Here is a 15,504-nt window from a genome sequence, read left to right on the forward strand (position 1 = left end):
CTGGATAATATATCAGCATTTGAGTTTGAGAATTACTTGTAATAACTTAAAAAAAAATTGGTACGTTCAAAACATAACCCTATTGCACAAATATATATAGTAATTAATGAAATAAGCCATGTTATGAAGTTATTTCAAACAAACATTTAAAACATAAAGATAATATAAATATAAGATTATGTTTGGAGTTTATGAGTAGGGGAACCTGTTGTACCTTTGACCACTTTTTGCTTTAAGGCGTTTTTTGCGTTGTTTATTGAGCAAATTTAAACCATTCAAACTATACAATATTTTCTCATACTTTGCCCAAAAACTATACTTAGGACTTTTTTTTCATTTGACTAAGAAGAATCTTTTTCTCGCATTTTAAAAAAAGAAGTCAACTGCTCAAAGGTACAACACGTACGTTGTACCTTTGACCGATGCGCGTTGTTCCTTTGACCAAAATGTTATTATTAAAAAATCATGTAATGTTTGAACCTCTTTAATATATTAGCTTGTTATATATTATATAGCAACTTCTGGCCTACCTTATATCAATAAAAAAACAAATCTAACTATTTTGTAATCAATCCTAATTGTCTTAAAAATAATAATAATAAATTAATCTTGCAAAGACTTGTGTATCGAAGTTACGATACTCAGTCAGTATTACTAATAGTATAACTAATTTTTTTTAAATTAAATTAGTTATTATAACTATATAGATAAATTCAAATATTTTCTTTAGATGCTACTTACATGAAATAATTTGGGTTAAGGTCTAAAACTTCAAATGCAACCTAATTTTTCAAAACATGTTTTCTAATATATACAGATATTTTTATTATTTTAGATACAAAAAATATATTTTTATAACTTATATTAGCTGGTGGTCTATATTCATTTACATATGATCATAATGCTTTTTATAGGAAATATTTTAAAGATGACAAAAAAAAAAAGATAATAAAGAGTATAATATATTAATTATTCATGTCAGATCAACATCAAACATAATATATATTGACGTTTAGATGAACCGTGATCAATATTTGGCGGTGGAAGTTTCATAAAAATGTCCTAAAGTTCCACATCATAAAGATTGTCATCTTCTCTTATAAACTTGTCACAAAAGTCTCCTGATTTCTTAAGATACATAGTTTTATAAACTATACCAACAACTTCTATAACTTCTCTAACTGAAAATCTGCAACATAAAGTCTAGAGAATTTCTTTCCGGCCAACTTGACAATTAAAAAATTTCCAGAAACAATTTCACTTTCATTATCAAGTATATTCAGTATTGGCCTATCAGTAACATTTGCAGCTAAAAAGTCAAAATCAGTATAAATATTTTCATTAAATGGATAAAATCCAGTACATTTAAAATTGTTTATAAAATTATTTGGTACAAAAGCATTAGGATAAGCTTGACCAACAAGGTAACATATATCATAAATTGTAACTGGTTTACCAGCAATGCCTGGTAATATCATCCAGTTATTTACGGCATTATTATAAAAAGTTTTAAATGGTCTAAAAATACCACAATCAACATTGCATTTTATGGGTTGTGTGAGGATGACATGTCATTAAAACTGTGCCCGATTTTTTTCTAACTCAATAACAGAAATGTTTACATGAGTCTCATGATTATCCATTAACAAAAGAACAGGTTTTTCAATTGATGGTTGCACATTTCTAATAAAATGTTTAATAAATTGCACAAAAATGACTTCATTTGAACATCCAGACTTATTAGCTGCTCCTACACCTTCAGGAGGACACTTATTTAACATCTAGTCTTTGAATTTAGCACGTGGAAATACCAGTAATGGTGGGAAGCTATTTCCAGTGGCATCAATGGCTGCAATCATTGTTACATTATTGCCTCTTTCAGCACTAGTCATGCTCCTTATTTGTTTTTTACTTTTTAGCTAGAATTTTTGGTGGTACGTGGTCTGTGGTAATTTCTATTTCATCACAGTTCCAAATATTTGATGGGTCAAAATGATAACGATCTAAAACATTTTTGTAATTTTTATATACAATTCTTGCGGTTTCTTTATTGAATGCAGAAGATCTACCTAGGCTTGTAGGTTGTGTTTTAAAGACGTTTCAATCTTTTTATGATTTGCTTAAGCATACTCATATGCAAAGGACCTTATCTGCTTTAATGGAAGTCCATAATGCATATTTGCAACACCTGCCAAGTAGTTTACAAAAATTAATTCTTCTTCTGTTAAGAATATTTTTTTGGCTTGGTATGTGAATATAAATATTCGCAACTACTAGATATTTTAAACTGCTTCAACTGATATATCAAAGTTGATTTTTTAATGTGCAATGTCTTACAGCTTCATTTAAACTCATTTTTTGTTGAAGCACAAAATTCACGGGATTAAGCATATCCGTTTCGGAAATCTTTTTCCGAAAAACACCAACCTTGCTCTTTGGCATTTTAAAACTAAAATATATTAACAGAATTAAATAACTATTTTTAAACATTTAAATCCCTATAGGTGTGCAGAAATTAGGTAATAAAATGAACTTGACAATAATAATGCTTCAGCTGTTCAACTAACTAAATTAACAAAATTGATTATTCTAAGTGTAGTAGTGGTCCAAGAATAAATATTGAATTGCATTGAAATTCAATGGAATTATTTCATTACCTTAATACTAAAAACAATTTTTCATTAAAAAGCAATATAGCACAAACGCCTAATCAAGGAAATAATAAATTTTTATAAATTTGCCCTCTTAAAGTCCGCAAATAACCGAGGAAACAGTTTTTGTCGGTCAAAGTTAAAACGTTCTAGTCTGGTCAAAGGTACACAAGATGGGTTTCTTTAACAATTATTGCCTTAAACCCCATTTACGGTCAGACATAATCATCCAAACTATTCCATAACAAAAAAAATATGTTGGGTAATGTTTATAATGTCGTAGATGAATCAAGCAACAATTTATCACAGTTTTAAATTCAGAATAAAGTTAACACAAATATTTACTTTTTAAGAGCCAAATCTTATAATTACCTGTGGATCGATACCATCTATCCCAAGTATGATGTTTTACGGTAAGAAGAGTTTTCATGGACTATTATTTCAAATGGCACTTCACGTGCCATTTTTTTTAAAACAATAATAGTAAGCCGACAGAGTAGAGTGACCAAAGGTACAACGTGGAAAAAGGTACAATAGGTTCCCCTATACTATGTCTAGTTTATTTCAGTTTCAAATATTTTATAATTTTATAACATTTAAAAAGCAAATGTAAGAACAAATTTATTTCTTTAAATTTTCTGACTTTCTTTTGAGGTTGGTTAGTAGTCTAATGGCTATTACCATTTTGCTTTAAATGTCATGATGCATCCAATATAATCGATTGCAATGTGTTTTAAAAGTATTTACAACACGCCAAATAAATGATAATCTAAATATGAACTTAGTTTGGGCTTTTTTTGCTTGTAGGTGTACTGGCGATGGAAAGACTATCAAACAAAACTATTGATCAATTGAAAGAAGAGTGTTTAAAAAGAGCTCCTAGGGCTGAGGATGAAAAAAGTATAATTGTAATTCTTGTTAACATAAAACATGTAATTTAAACAAATGTCATACTTTTTTCAATTTACAATGCTTTTAAAATGCTATTATAACTTAAATAATAAATTTGTCTGTTCAGTGAAATTTAATAAAGTTTTTAATTAAAACAAAACTTATTAAATTTTACTACAAAATTTAAATAGGATATATTTTTCTTATTTAAAAATGATATTTCGTCCAAATGTAACAGTTTGATTGTTTCAAATCATTTGTTTTCTAACCAGTATTTCTTATTTACTTTTTTAGAACTCATAACGAGTTGTAAAATAGTCAAATTGTCAAATCGTTACATTTGGGCGGAAAAAGCTCCCAAAATAAACGCATCCATTACACGTCCAAAAAACGTTTTTTGAACGTTTATTAAAACCGCCCCATCACCATTTCCTTTAGACTGAGAAAACACCTAAAGTAAAATTTTTAATACATGTTTAAAAAACGTTTTCTGAACGTTACCGTGCCCACTGGGAAATGATACTATCCCGTATAAGAGATAGATACAGATATGTACAATTGAAATATATACCTAATATTAAAATGTTTAATGGGGTTGGATAGCGCCAAATATGTAAAAATAGTAAAACCAAACAAATATTTTGTTGGAATTTTTTTTTTTTTTGAATTTTTTATTTAATGACGTATATTCATTTTAAAAATAAAATTCTACCATTTGCGGACATAAAAATTTATTATCAACTAAAAACATAATACTTTTATCATCAATAATTACCAATGCTGGGTAAAATATATATTAATTGGCTTTTTAACTAAACAAAAATTGGTGTTACCTTTAACAGCAGAATGGTAATAAGATTTCTTAATTTTATAGAAACAAATGAAGTAAAACCCAAAAAGATCTGGTAAAGTTACGCACAAAAAAAGTTAAAAATATAAAACGGAACACTAAGCATCAAAAACTTAATAAAAAAAATACATTCCTTTTACATTACTCATTAATCGTTCCTATTTTATTTAGAGATTAATAGTGTGTAATCTAAGAACTTTCGTTATGGAGTGACTTAATCTGGTTTTGTTATTAATTTTACGTTCCGCAAATTAATAACAAAACCAGATTAAGTCACTCCGATAGTTTTTCATATTTTGAACACATTGGAGTAATTTTAGAACACATTAGAGTAGCCTGTATAAATATTTAATATATATATATAACATGTATAATAAATATGTATGTCCATAATAACTATTGTAATTAAGTAAAAAAATATGCAAAAGATAAAGAACAGAATGATGTGCATCAAAAACCTATTTATAAAAAACATTATTTAATGAACTCATTCTTGATTTATAAGGAGATTAGGAGTGTAATCGTAGAATCTATTTTTAATTTTTTACTAATACATATATAATGAAAAAACTATTGTTCTATCAAAAATTATTTAGTATTTTTTTTTTTTAATTTAAATTTATCTCCTGCTCATATAAATAAGAAAATATCATAATAAAGGAATGCATTCTTCAAAAAAACTGGATTTATAAAAAACAAGCAGGAGCTCAGAAAAGATACTAAAGTCACCGCAATCTTTTTATTGAGCCATTATGTGGCGACATAGGAACTCTATAAAAAGATTGTTTTTTAGTTTGTTTTTTTTAATTTTTTATTTGTTATTTTCTCATTTTTTAAACATAAAAGAAATTGTCAGCATATTTAAATAAGTGCCGCAAAAACTATAACGGCACTATATACGATTTTGATTAATGAAATATTGATGAAAGCTTTCAGTTTTTTATTATATTTGGGTTGTACGTATTATTTTAACAACCTTATTTTATTTTGAACTTAACCCGACGTTGGCTTGACAAGATATAAATAAAGCAAGGCTGTTAAAATAGTGGTTACAATTATAATACAATAAAAATTTAAAACCTTTCATCAATATTTCGATTAAGCCGGGTGAATAAAGGAAAGCTATTGGTTTTATTCGGGGTTTTTTGAGTAATTACTCCCAAATAACGCATAGACATCAGGCATCAAATCTATTTCATATATATATGTATATATATATATATACTATATATATATATATATATATATATATATATATATATATATATATATATATATATATATATATATATATATATATATATATATATATATATATATATATATATATATATATATATATATATAGTATTGGACAAAACACTTGCAACCAACATCGAACAATGCAAAAAAGTGTTTCTAATTTTACATGTCTTAAAAACGATACGAACTATAATACCACAGCAAAGAATTAAGAAGTCTGGAGTCATGGCATGCCATAACATGAGCAATTAGGTGACAGAACACAGGCAGAATTTCGTTGACAAGTGCCGTTTAGCAGCGGACAAAACAAGTGCAACTTTTTTATTTGTTTCGTTTTCTTAAGTCTGGTCCGTGCCAACGTCACAGAAGTTTTTTAATAATTAAAGAAAGTATCCAGATGTTTCCAGAAGTTTCCAGAAGCATGCAGAAGCTTCCAGAAGATTCCAGAAGCATGCAGAAGCTTCCAGAAGTATCCAGAAGAAACATCTGGAAGCATCCAGTAGCATCCAGAAGTATCCAGAAACATTCAGAAGCATCCAGACGCATCCAGAAGCTTCCAGAAGCATCGAAAAGAAGCATCTAGAACCTTCCAGAACAGGTTCACACAGGTTTATTTTACTATATAAGAGACATGTAAATCGAAATGTAATTAAGTCAGTATGTGGAAGTCAATCAGTCAGAATTATGAAGACAGTTTATCGAAGTGAGTTTTACCAAAGTGTTTTATCGAAGCTTCTGACAGTCATGGATTGGAACGAAGAAAGAAAATTATTGGCGATTACGTAAGTGGAATGTCACAAAAAAGTATTTGTGATAAATATCGCGTGAAAAAATGGACCGTATCAAGATTATGTTCCAAATATCGTTCTACGGGGAAGTTGGCAGCAGGTAACAAAGGTGGAAGACCGCGTTCCACCACTTCTAGAGAGGATTCTATGATCGTCAGATACGTCAAGAAGGATTCCTGGATATCATCAATCGAGATACAAAGGCAATTAGAGCTGCCTGTATCGGACCAAACAATCAGACGACGTACTGTTGAAGCCAGATTGTTTTCTCGACGCCCTCCAAAGAGACCGCTGATTCCACTAAAAACCAGAAGAAAAGACTCCTGTTTGCTACATCTCATATTAACTGGAATGTGCAGAAATGGTGAGCTGTCCTGTTCACTGATGAATCGAAGTTCAACATCATTGGGAGCGATGGCGTTTACCGTGTACGTTGACCGGCCGGAAAACGCCTTGATTTGCGTTACTGCCATAAGACCGTGAAGCATTGTGGAAGCAATGTAATGGCCTGGGGGTGCTTTTCTGCTATCGGTCTAGGTCCAATACATCGAAACGATGGAATAATGTACCGTTTTATGTATAAAAATATCCTGAAAGATGTTATGCTACCTCATGCTGAATGGAATATGCCAATAAAATGGGTTTTTCAGCAAGACAACAATCCGAAGCACACAGCAAAAGTAGTCAAGCAGTGGTTTCAAGACAACCACCTAACGGTGATGGATTGGCCGCCTCAATCTCCGGATATATATATATATATTTTTTTATATTATATATATATATATATATATATATATATATATATATATATATATATATATATATATATATATATATATATATATATATATATATATATATATATATATATATAATATAATAAAAAACAAAAAAAATTTTACTAAAATATCGCCCTTGCCTTAATAACCCCTGCAAAAAGGAAAACTTTACTGAAATCTAAACTCAAACGCAAAGATAGTTCAAAGGTAAAACAAGAAATGCTTATTTTTTCATAATGTCATAATTGTGTGTGTTTGAATAAATTTTGTTTATTTATTCAATTAAGTACCTTTGGGCGGCATTTTCATTAGTTTTGCAGTTTATTGAGGAACTTTTATTTTATTTTAGATGATGTTGCTAAACGATTTGCAGTCAATAATTTTCTTTGGAAAGCTGAAAAACTCAAGTGAGCATCAAATAGCAAGTTAGTCCAATTTCTGGTATTTCTGGTATTTCCTTTTGTTCATTCAAAATGTTATTTTATTACGTTTTTGACAATGCTTAAAATTGAATTTGTTTGTAACATTTTGTTTTTTCATATCTTTTCCTCTTTTAGTGAATACGCGAATTACTTAGGTTACGCGAATTATTTGTGATACGTTTGAAATTTGGAAAGAAATTAAAAGTCAAACTAGTTTTACTCTAAATTATTGTATACAATTTTAAAACTATGAAATAAATGTATTGCAAGGTTTATTATTTTTGAGTCTTTTCATTTCCGTATTCAATTATTATCTGGACTAAAATTCCATGTATGACCTTAATAAATAAAAGAAAAAAAGAACAATACAGCACGATCTTAAACAGTGTAACATTGTGCTTTATTGTTTTTTGCAGTGAGAAAATAACATTGTGAATATGTTAGAAAAACGTTGGAAAACGTTTTTGTTGACAATTGACCAACGTCATTAACATAACGTTGGCCTATGTTTTATTACTGCCATTATTTAAACGTCTTAACAACGATAAATAAGGCATTGTCTCAACGCCGTTATGCTCAAAATATAGCGTTTGCATAACGTCTTTATAACTTTTTTTTTCTTGGAATTTAAAGTTGCTCTAACGTCTTTCTAACGTCATTCAACTCAAATATAACTTTGTTACAACGTCATTTTTACATCGTTGCAATAACGTTAGCAAAATGACATTTTACCACTGTTCCATTTATACCATCATACCAACGTCTTTCCGATGGTATGGAAGACGTCAGAGCAACGTTGTTTCAACGTCATTTTTCTAATTCGGTACCGTGCTTCAAATGGCTGTAAGCTTCTAAGCATCTCAACTTTATTTGCTTTTTATTAACAGTAAAACTGATAATATGAACCAAAAACTTGTATTTCAAAAGTAGATGTATTTAAATACTATATATGGCATAAAAGTTGTAACTTGAAATGCTAGTAATAAAAAGTTAAAATTTTTTTAATATACAACTTCATTTTCTTCATTGACTATCTAAAACCTATGTAACCAACTTTATTGATTAAGTAAAAAATTAAATTTGATAATATATTTTTATATAACTTTTTTTTTTTGAAGCATTTCTATTCCTTTAAAAAACTGAAGAAGTGTATTATTAATTTAAACAATTGTAATATTTTCAAAGAGTAACCATGAGCGAGATCTCGTCTCGTTCTCGTTTCTCGTGAGAAATGGGACTTCTCGTGAGAAACAAGAAATAGAAAATTCTCGCGAGAAGTAGAACGACACTTAAATATTATATTAATTTCCAAATTAAAAATTATTATTATTTACAAAATGCCTAATAATTTGTTTTTTTAATTAATTAATATTTTGACTCCGTGATTTTAATAAATCTAATTAATAATTTAATTTGTTTTTGACAAAAACAAATTAAATTTTTAATTAGATTTTTTTTTTAAATCTAATTAAAAAATTTTTAATTAGATTTTAAATATTTTTAATTAGATTTTAAATACAAAAACTTTTTGTATAAAATGGTGCACTTTCGACTTAATTTCATTAGTTTACCAGTGGAATTCAACTTGACACATATTGTTCATATTGAAAAGAAATGTTCTTGCCTCATTTCAACGATCAAAAATGTCACCAAGAAAAAACAAAATCTGGAGATATTTTCAAAAAACAAGTGACGGTGTTGAATGCAAGGCGTGCAAAAAGTCTTTGAAAACAAAAGATGGAAACACAAGCGGACTTCATCGTCACCTCGAAAAAAAACACAGCCAAGATTACGTTGAGTATTCTGAAAAAACTGACAACTCTCTTCTTTCTCCTCCTAAGAAGAAACAACGAACCATGGTCGAAATGCTTGAAACAAAGTCCAAATATGACAAAAACAATTCCATTCAAAAACAGTTTGACTCTGCAATGCTGGATTACTTTTGCACTGACCTGGCATCCTTTTCAGCAGTCAAAGGAAGAGGTTTCAATAAAAAGTTTGACATTGCAAACCCTAAATTGAGTCTTTATCCCAGAACAACATATTCAAGAAAGCTTTCAATTCGGTCAAGAGAAGTTCAAGCTGGAATGAAGAGCATAATAACGGAGATTACACCAAATTTAAAAAGTGCTGCATTTACTTCTGACCTTCGGACTTCTAGAGCTCAGGACAGCTACATCTCTTGGACTTTTCATGCTTTTGACGAAAATTGGAGACTACATCACTGGACACCCCATGTCCAACAGTTCCCAGGCAGACACACAGGTATCTTAATTGAAGGAAAGCTGGATTCTTCCTTAGAAGAACTAATTTTGCCTGCTGATTTGCCAATGTACTGCGTGAACGACCAGGCAAGAAACATGAAACTTGCAGCCAAATTGTCAAAGCCCTTTGACCAATACTTGTGCAATAATCATATTTTGCAATGTGCAGTTCTAGACTCAGGAAAATGGAAATGTCGTCCGATCATCCAGAAAAAACCTAGTCTCGCTCATGGTTATTAAAGAGCTTTTCAAAATAGGGCTTGAGTTTGAATAAACAGGAAAAAGAACCAAGTAAGTAATGTTTTAACATGTTTTGCTTGAAAAATATGTTAGGAAAACTTATTTTTGCAAATAAATAATATTAGATAACTCTTTTTTGTCTTTTTTTTTATAATTAACTTATTTTTCTCTGTAGCAAAAGCGTATTATAGTTTGATTAGTTATTAGTTAGCATTGTTTACAAAAACTAGTATGGCATAGTCATAAACTCCGGATTTTATACACAATTTTAAATATAAAACCTACAGTTCTCAAGAATGCCCAGTGGGTATAGGTTGCCCTAAGGACATCCGCAGGATGTTGGATGTACGTCCATTTACGTCTCATGTAACGTCCTAGTTACGTCTATATTTCATCTCTTTAGGACGGACGAAAAGCGATTAAATTGGCCCATCATGTAGACGCCTCTCCTTTGACAAGTTGAGACTTCTCCTGGTCTAAAACAGACGTCTTCAGAACGTCTTGCAGACTTTCTTTTGCCCACTATGCAGTTTTACATAGGCAAAGGAACGTCTAATTGCCATCTTGATTCCAAAACACTATATTGATAACTTTACCAAGAAAAACTTTTTGTGAACAAAAAGTTTCCTCTTAGAATATTCCATTGGAATAATTATAAATTGCCAAAAATTAGTAGCAAGTATTCTATATACGGAACAGTAAATCGTGGACCAAAACAATAGAATACTTTTAAAAAAACAAAGAGCTTAAATACGGTAAAATTGTTGAAGTCCTTTAAGTTTCTAAAAGGTAATGAACCATGAATTCCAGTATTCTAAATGAGCGCCAAATTCCATTATTTTTGGTTTTTTGTTTGTTTGATTATATCTTATATTCTATTATTTATGTTATTGCGTTAACAATTATTAAGCCATTAATTATAAATCATTACCTTTCTTTTGAAAAAACAAACAAGTCTTTTAAATAGAATTTTATTATAAAATCGTAAAATACGGATCTTGGTAAACCTATTCCACTCCAACCTTTTCTTTATTTATTTCCTTACTTTAATATATTTTAATAAGCGGCAGAAAAAAACTGTATACATATAGAAAAACTATACTCATTGTTTACTTTTTAAAGCTATAAAAAACCAAAAAAAATTAATAAACTTTAAATGTTTCGGTAGCCGTTTCGCGAATCGCTGTTTATCAACCGTTTGGATATTAGTACTTGTCTAAATAATATCTAAATAATATTTAGGATACCCGCTTAAAATGTGTTAATTAATTTCCATCGGTTTAAAAAAAATGAGATGACTTAAATATATGGAATAACGGACTTACCATGACCCGTATACTGGATATGGTAAGTCTATTCCACTCCGACCATTTTAATAAATTCAATAAATTTTAAAAAAAGAGCAAAATATAAAATTCTTTGTTTGAGTTAACGGTTTATATTTAACACTTTATAACTTCTAAAATAAAAAAAAATAAAAAATGGGGAGGAATCTTATTTTTTTTTTTTTCAGTAAGTCTCTATTATTTTTTTTTTCAGACCATCAGCGATTTATTGGGACTCTTGCCCCGTTAAGTTTTAAGAAAGGTAAAGTTTGCATGTAAAATTTTTTTTTCCATAAGAAAGTTGTCTCTTTAATGCGTGTTAAAAGTGCAGCCTTAACTAATTACTCAGCACATTAATGACGTAAGCATCTCTATCATAACATACGTGCAAAAAACTTCCAATGGAGTAATTCCATGTCAAAACAACCAGGCCATGCAACCCTATGTTTTTGGATTTTTTTTATATTTTTACCATAGTTAGTACATTATATAATAAGATAAATCCCAAAATTTCAAGGTCTAACTCCCAACGGTTCGTGAGTATTGATTGTTTTAATTTTAGCTACAAATATTGATTTGGTCATTATCCGCCATTTTTAATTTTACATTTCTTTTTATAAAACCAAGCCTTTAAACGTGTGAATTCTAAAAATAAGTGACTTAGTTCATCTCAAGTTGAGGAATTTAAATATATAAATAAAAAACTCATTTTATAATTAAAAAGTACCTAAATATCAATTATAAATGTTAAAATAATGGACACCTGCCACTGTAAAATTTTTAGGTAAGCTTGTATATTTGAAGGTAAAATTTTTAGGTAAGCTTGTATGTTTGAAGAACATTGTGTGAAAAAAATCAAATATGCCAAATACATAGTTTTGTAAATATTTTATTTTTGTACTAAAAATGTATATATAATTGCAGGGGCGAACCACGATTTTTTGGTGTTTGAGTTAAATAACTTCCAGCTAAGCTCTATACTCCAGACCTTTCATACTTATGTCATTTAAGGATGTTTTGCAAAAAATTGCGCTGCAAAGAGCCTGGGAACAAAAATACCCTAAAAGGTAGAAATCATCCGCCCAAACGTGAAGGGAATTGATTTTTCCAGACAGAAAAATTACTTACTTTAATAAGACTAAAAATTATGCATATTTTTAAAATTTTGTCAAAAAATCATTTGGCATTCAGAAGGTATAACCATGTAAAGTTTACAACCCCCTCAAAACGAGGGGGGTTGTTTAATTAGGTATGATTTCTAAGAAATTCAAATGAAATAAGTATAAACATTCAAAGGTTTGGAATATAAAACTTATCTGGAAGTTATTTAACTCAGACACCAAAAAATCGTGGATCCGCTCCTGAATTAAACGTGCAATTTTTGTTTCTTTTCCTAAGAGTAATTCCATTTCAAAACAACCATGCCATACAACCATAAATTCTCTGATTTTTTTTTTCAATTTTTGCCAAAGTACTTTCGGAAAAAATGATAATTCCTACCTAAATCTAAATCTAAGTGGTTCCTAAGTTATGAAAGTTTTTTTAATGTATTTTTTGTTTCCTTTTTGTTCCTTGGTTCCTTGTCTTTTCCAATTATCAAAGTTTAATTGCTGAATTCAGACATATTCATCCAATTTAAATGTTGCAATTAGTTCTGCATAAATAATATAATTAATACTTGTGCATTTTTAAATTTGCAAGTATAACATATTTTAATTCATTATCAAAATGATTTCATGTGATATTGGTAAAGTTTTGAAGTCAGAATGCCATAAAACCTCATATTCTAGAAATAAAGAGATTTTTTTACTCCATGACCTAGACACTGATACTCGTCAAAACATTTTATGGAGAACTGAGTTGCGTGCTTGTGAAGAACTATTCATCATTTGTAATCACCATTTTCACTACTTTGGAAAAAGATTTGAAAATAAAAAAAATGCAAGGTAATTTAATTTCAAATATATTTTATGTAATTATATCAAAGAAACCCTTCTTTAATTTTCAAATTGTATTACTTTTCTGATGGATGTGGAGGACAGTATAAATATTTTCAAAATCTATGCCATCACTCAGAAGATTTTTTATTGAAAGCTTAATGGATATTTTTTGCAACCAGTCATGGCAAATCTTCTTGTGATGCAATAGGTGATACAGTAAAATGAACAACAGCAAGAAAACGTCCAAAAAAAATCAAATACTAACAATCGATGCAATGTTTGAATTTTGCACTCAAAAAACGCTCACAATAAAGTTCTTTAAAATTAATAAAGGAACTATGGGTAATGTTAGAGCTACATAAAATAAACGATTTGAGAAGGGAAAACAATACCAGGAAGTCGAGAATTTCACCATTGCATACCAGTTTCGAAAGTATCTATGTTATTTAAAAAAACTAGTAACAATATAAATCCAAAATCTATTAATATAACTAAAAAATCAAGTTACCAAAATTTAAGTTTAATAAATTTTGACCTAATGCAGAAATACAAATATTACGCATGTACATATGACTTGTTTTGGTGAATTGCAGTAGTTGAAGAAAAAGATGAAGAATATAATGATATAAAAATAAAGTTTATGCATCCACACGGTCTATCTGAACAGTTTTTCTGGACGAAAAGGAATGATTATTGTTGGATACCTATCACGAATGTAACAACATTAATAAGTGCACCAAAAGTATTATCAGACAAATATAAACTTTCAAAAAAAGATTCTATTAAAATTATAAGTATATATTAGTAAATCAATCATTTTGAATGGATATATTATAAAAAATTGTATATCAATTCAAGTATGCATCATTTTTATTTATTTTGAATACTACGATAAGCGAAATATGCTATATTTGCTTTTTTTGTAATATTTTTCATTTAATTTTTAAACTATGTATTTGGCAGAAATGATTTTTTCACACAATGTTCTTTAAACATACAATGATCTAATTTGAAATTTTAGGCTTAAAAAATTTACTGCACACCTACAAATTTAACTGGGGCAGGTGTCCAATATTTTAACATTTATAATTGATATTTAGGTACTTTTTAATTATGACTAAATAAAAATAAAAAATGAGTTTTTTATTTATATATTCAAATTCCTCACCTAGAAATTAACTAAGTCATTTATTTTTAGAACTCAAATGTTTATAGACTTGGTTTTATAAGGAGAAATGTAAATTTAAAAATGGTGGAAAATGACCAGAACAATATCAGTAGCCAAAATTAAAACAACCATTACTCACAAACCGTAGGGAGTCAGACCTTGAAATTTTGGGATTTATATTATTTTATAATGTACTAACTATAGTAAAAATATTAAAAAAATCCAAGAACATAGGGTTGCATTTAAAAAAAAATTTGGTTGTTTTGACGTGGAATTACTCAATGGTGTTTTCATGTTTTTAGAAATTTAAGACAGTTTTTTGAAAAAAATCCCACCCTTTTGTTTGTTAAAGTATGGAATATTTTTAAATATGTTATGCATATAATATCCATAGGTCTATAAAAATGTTTTTCTTTTTATTCTAGAAAATTAGAAATCATTTAAAAAAAAAAAAACATTAAGTGTGTAAGCGAAAGGAAATGAACCACACTAAACACTTCAAAAACTTTGCCATGCTTTATCATCTTTTAAAACTGTTTAACCAACTAAAGACTTATTAAACTTTATAAAAGGACATATAAATGCTAAAAATTAAAATCAAGGAGATTATTTTGCAATGAAATTTTCAAGTCAAATTAAATCTGTAAAACTTGATATAATTTACATAGCTTGAAGTTTGAATGTTAGAGATTGGCATAGACTTTCGTTAACATCGATAAAATACAAATCATTACGGATTGTGGTTTCAAAAAAATGCCAAATAGCTTTGTAAAATAAAAGTTATTTTTATTTACACATCTATTAACAAATTAACAAAACATAATTTTGAATAGTTTTCAATTGTATGAATATATTGAACAAACACGTCATTTGAAAAAATAAATCAAATTATAAAAAGGATAAAGCATACCACATATAATAACTGGTAATCAATTTATTTATAC

The 15,504-nt window shown here is 28.5% G+C and overlaps 2 protein-coding genes across 27 annotated transcripts in view; one reads left to right on the forward strand and one right to left on the reverse strand.

The window, feature by feature from the left end:
- Positions 1 to 4,562, reverse strand: part of LOC136075442 (uncharacterized) — a 131,096-nt gene extending 126,534 nt beyond the window's left edge. For 4 of the 26 annotated variants that reach the window (XM_065788665.1, XM_065788664.1, XM_065788659.1 and 1 more), the window contains exon 1: positions 4,376 to 4,516. The gene's annotated coding sequence lies outside the window, so the exon portion shown is untranslated. Of the gene's footprint in view, positions 1 to 4,375 lie in introns of all 26 variants that reach the window. The other 22 variants (XM_065788657.1, XM_065788656.1, XM_065788658.1 and 19 more) reach the window with 13 other exon arrangements.
- Positions 4,563 to 9,266: 4,704 nt separating this feature from the next.
- Positions 9,267 to 10,127, forward strand: LOC136074551 (E3 SUMO-protein ligase ZBED1-like). The gene has a single exon (XM_065786883.1). It carries the CDS (start codon positions 9,267 to 9,269, stop codon positions 10,125 to 10,127), a length of 861 nt encoding a protein of 286 aa, XP_065642955.1.
- Positions 10,128 to 15,504: the final 5,377 nt, after the last annotated feature.

This window comes from Hydra vulgaris, chromosome 01 (assembly GCF_038396675.1).
Source record: "Hydra vulgaris chromosome 01, alternate assembly HydraT2T_AEP".
NCBI lineage: Eukaryota > Metazoa > Cnidaria > Hydrozoa > Anthoathecata > Hydridae > Hydra > Hydra vulgaris.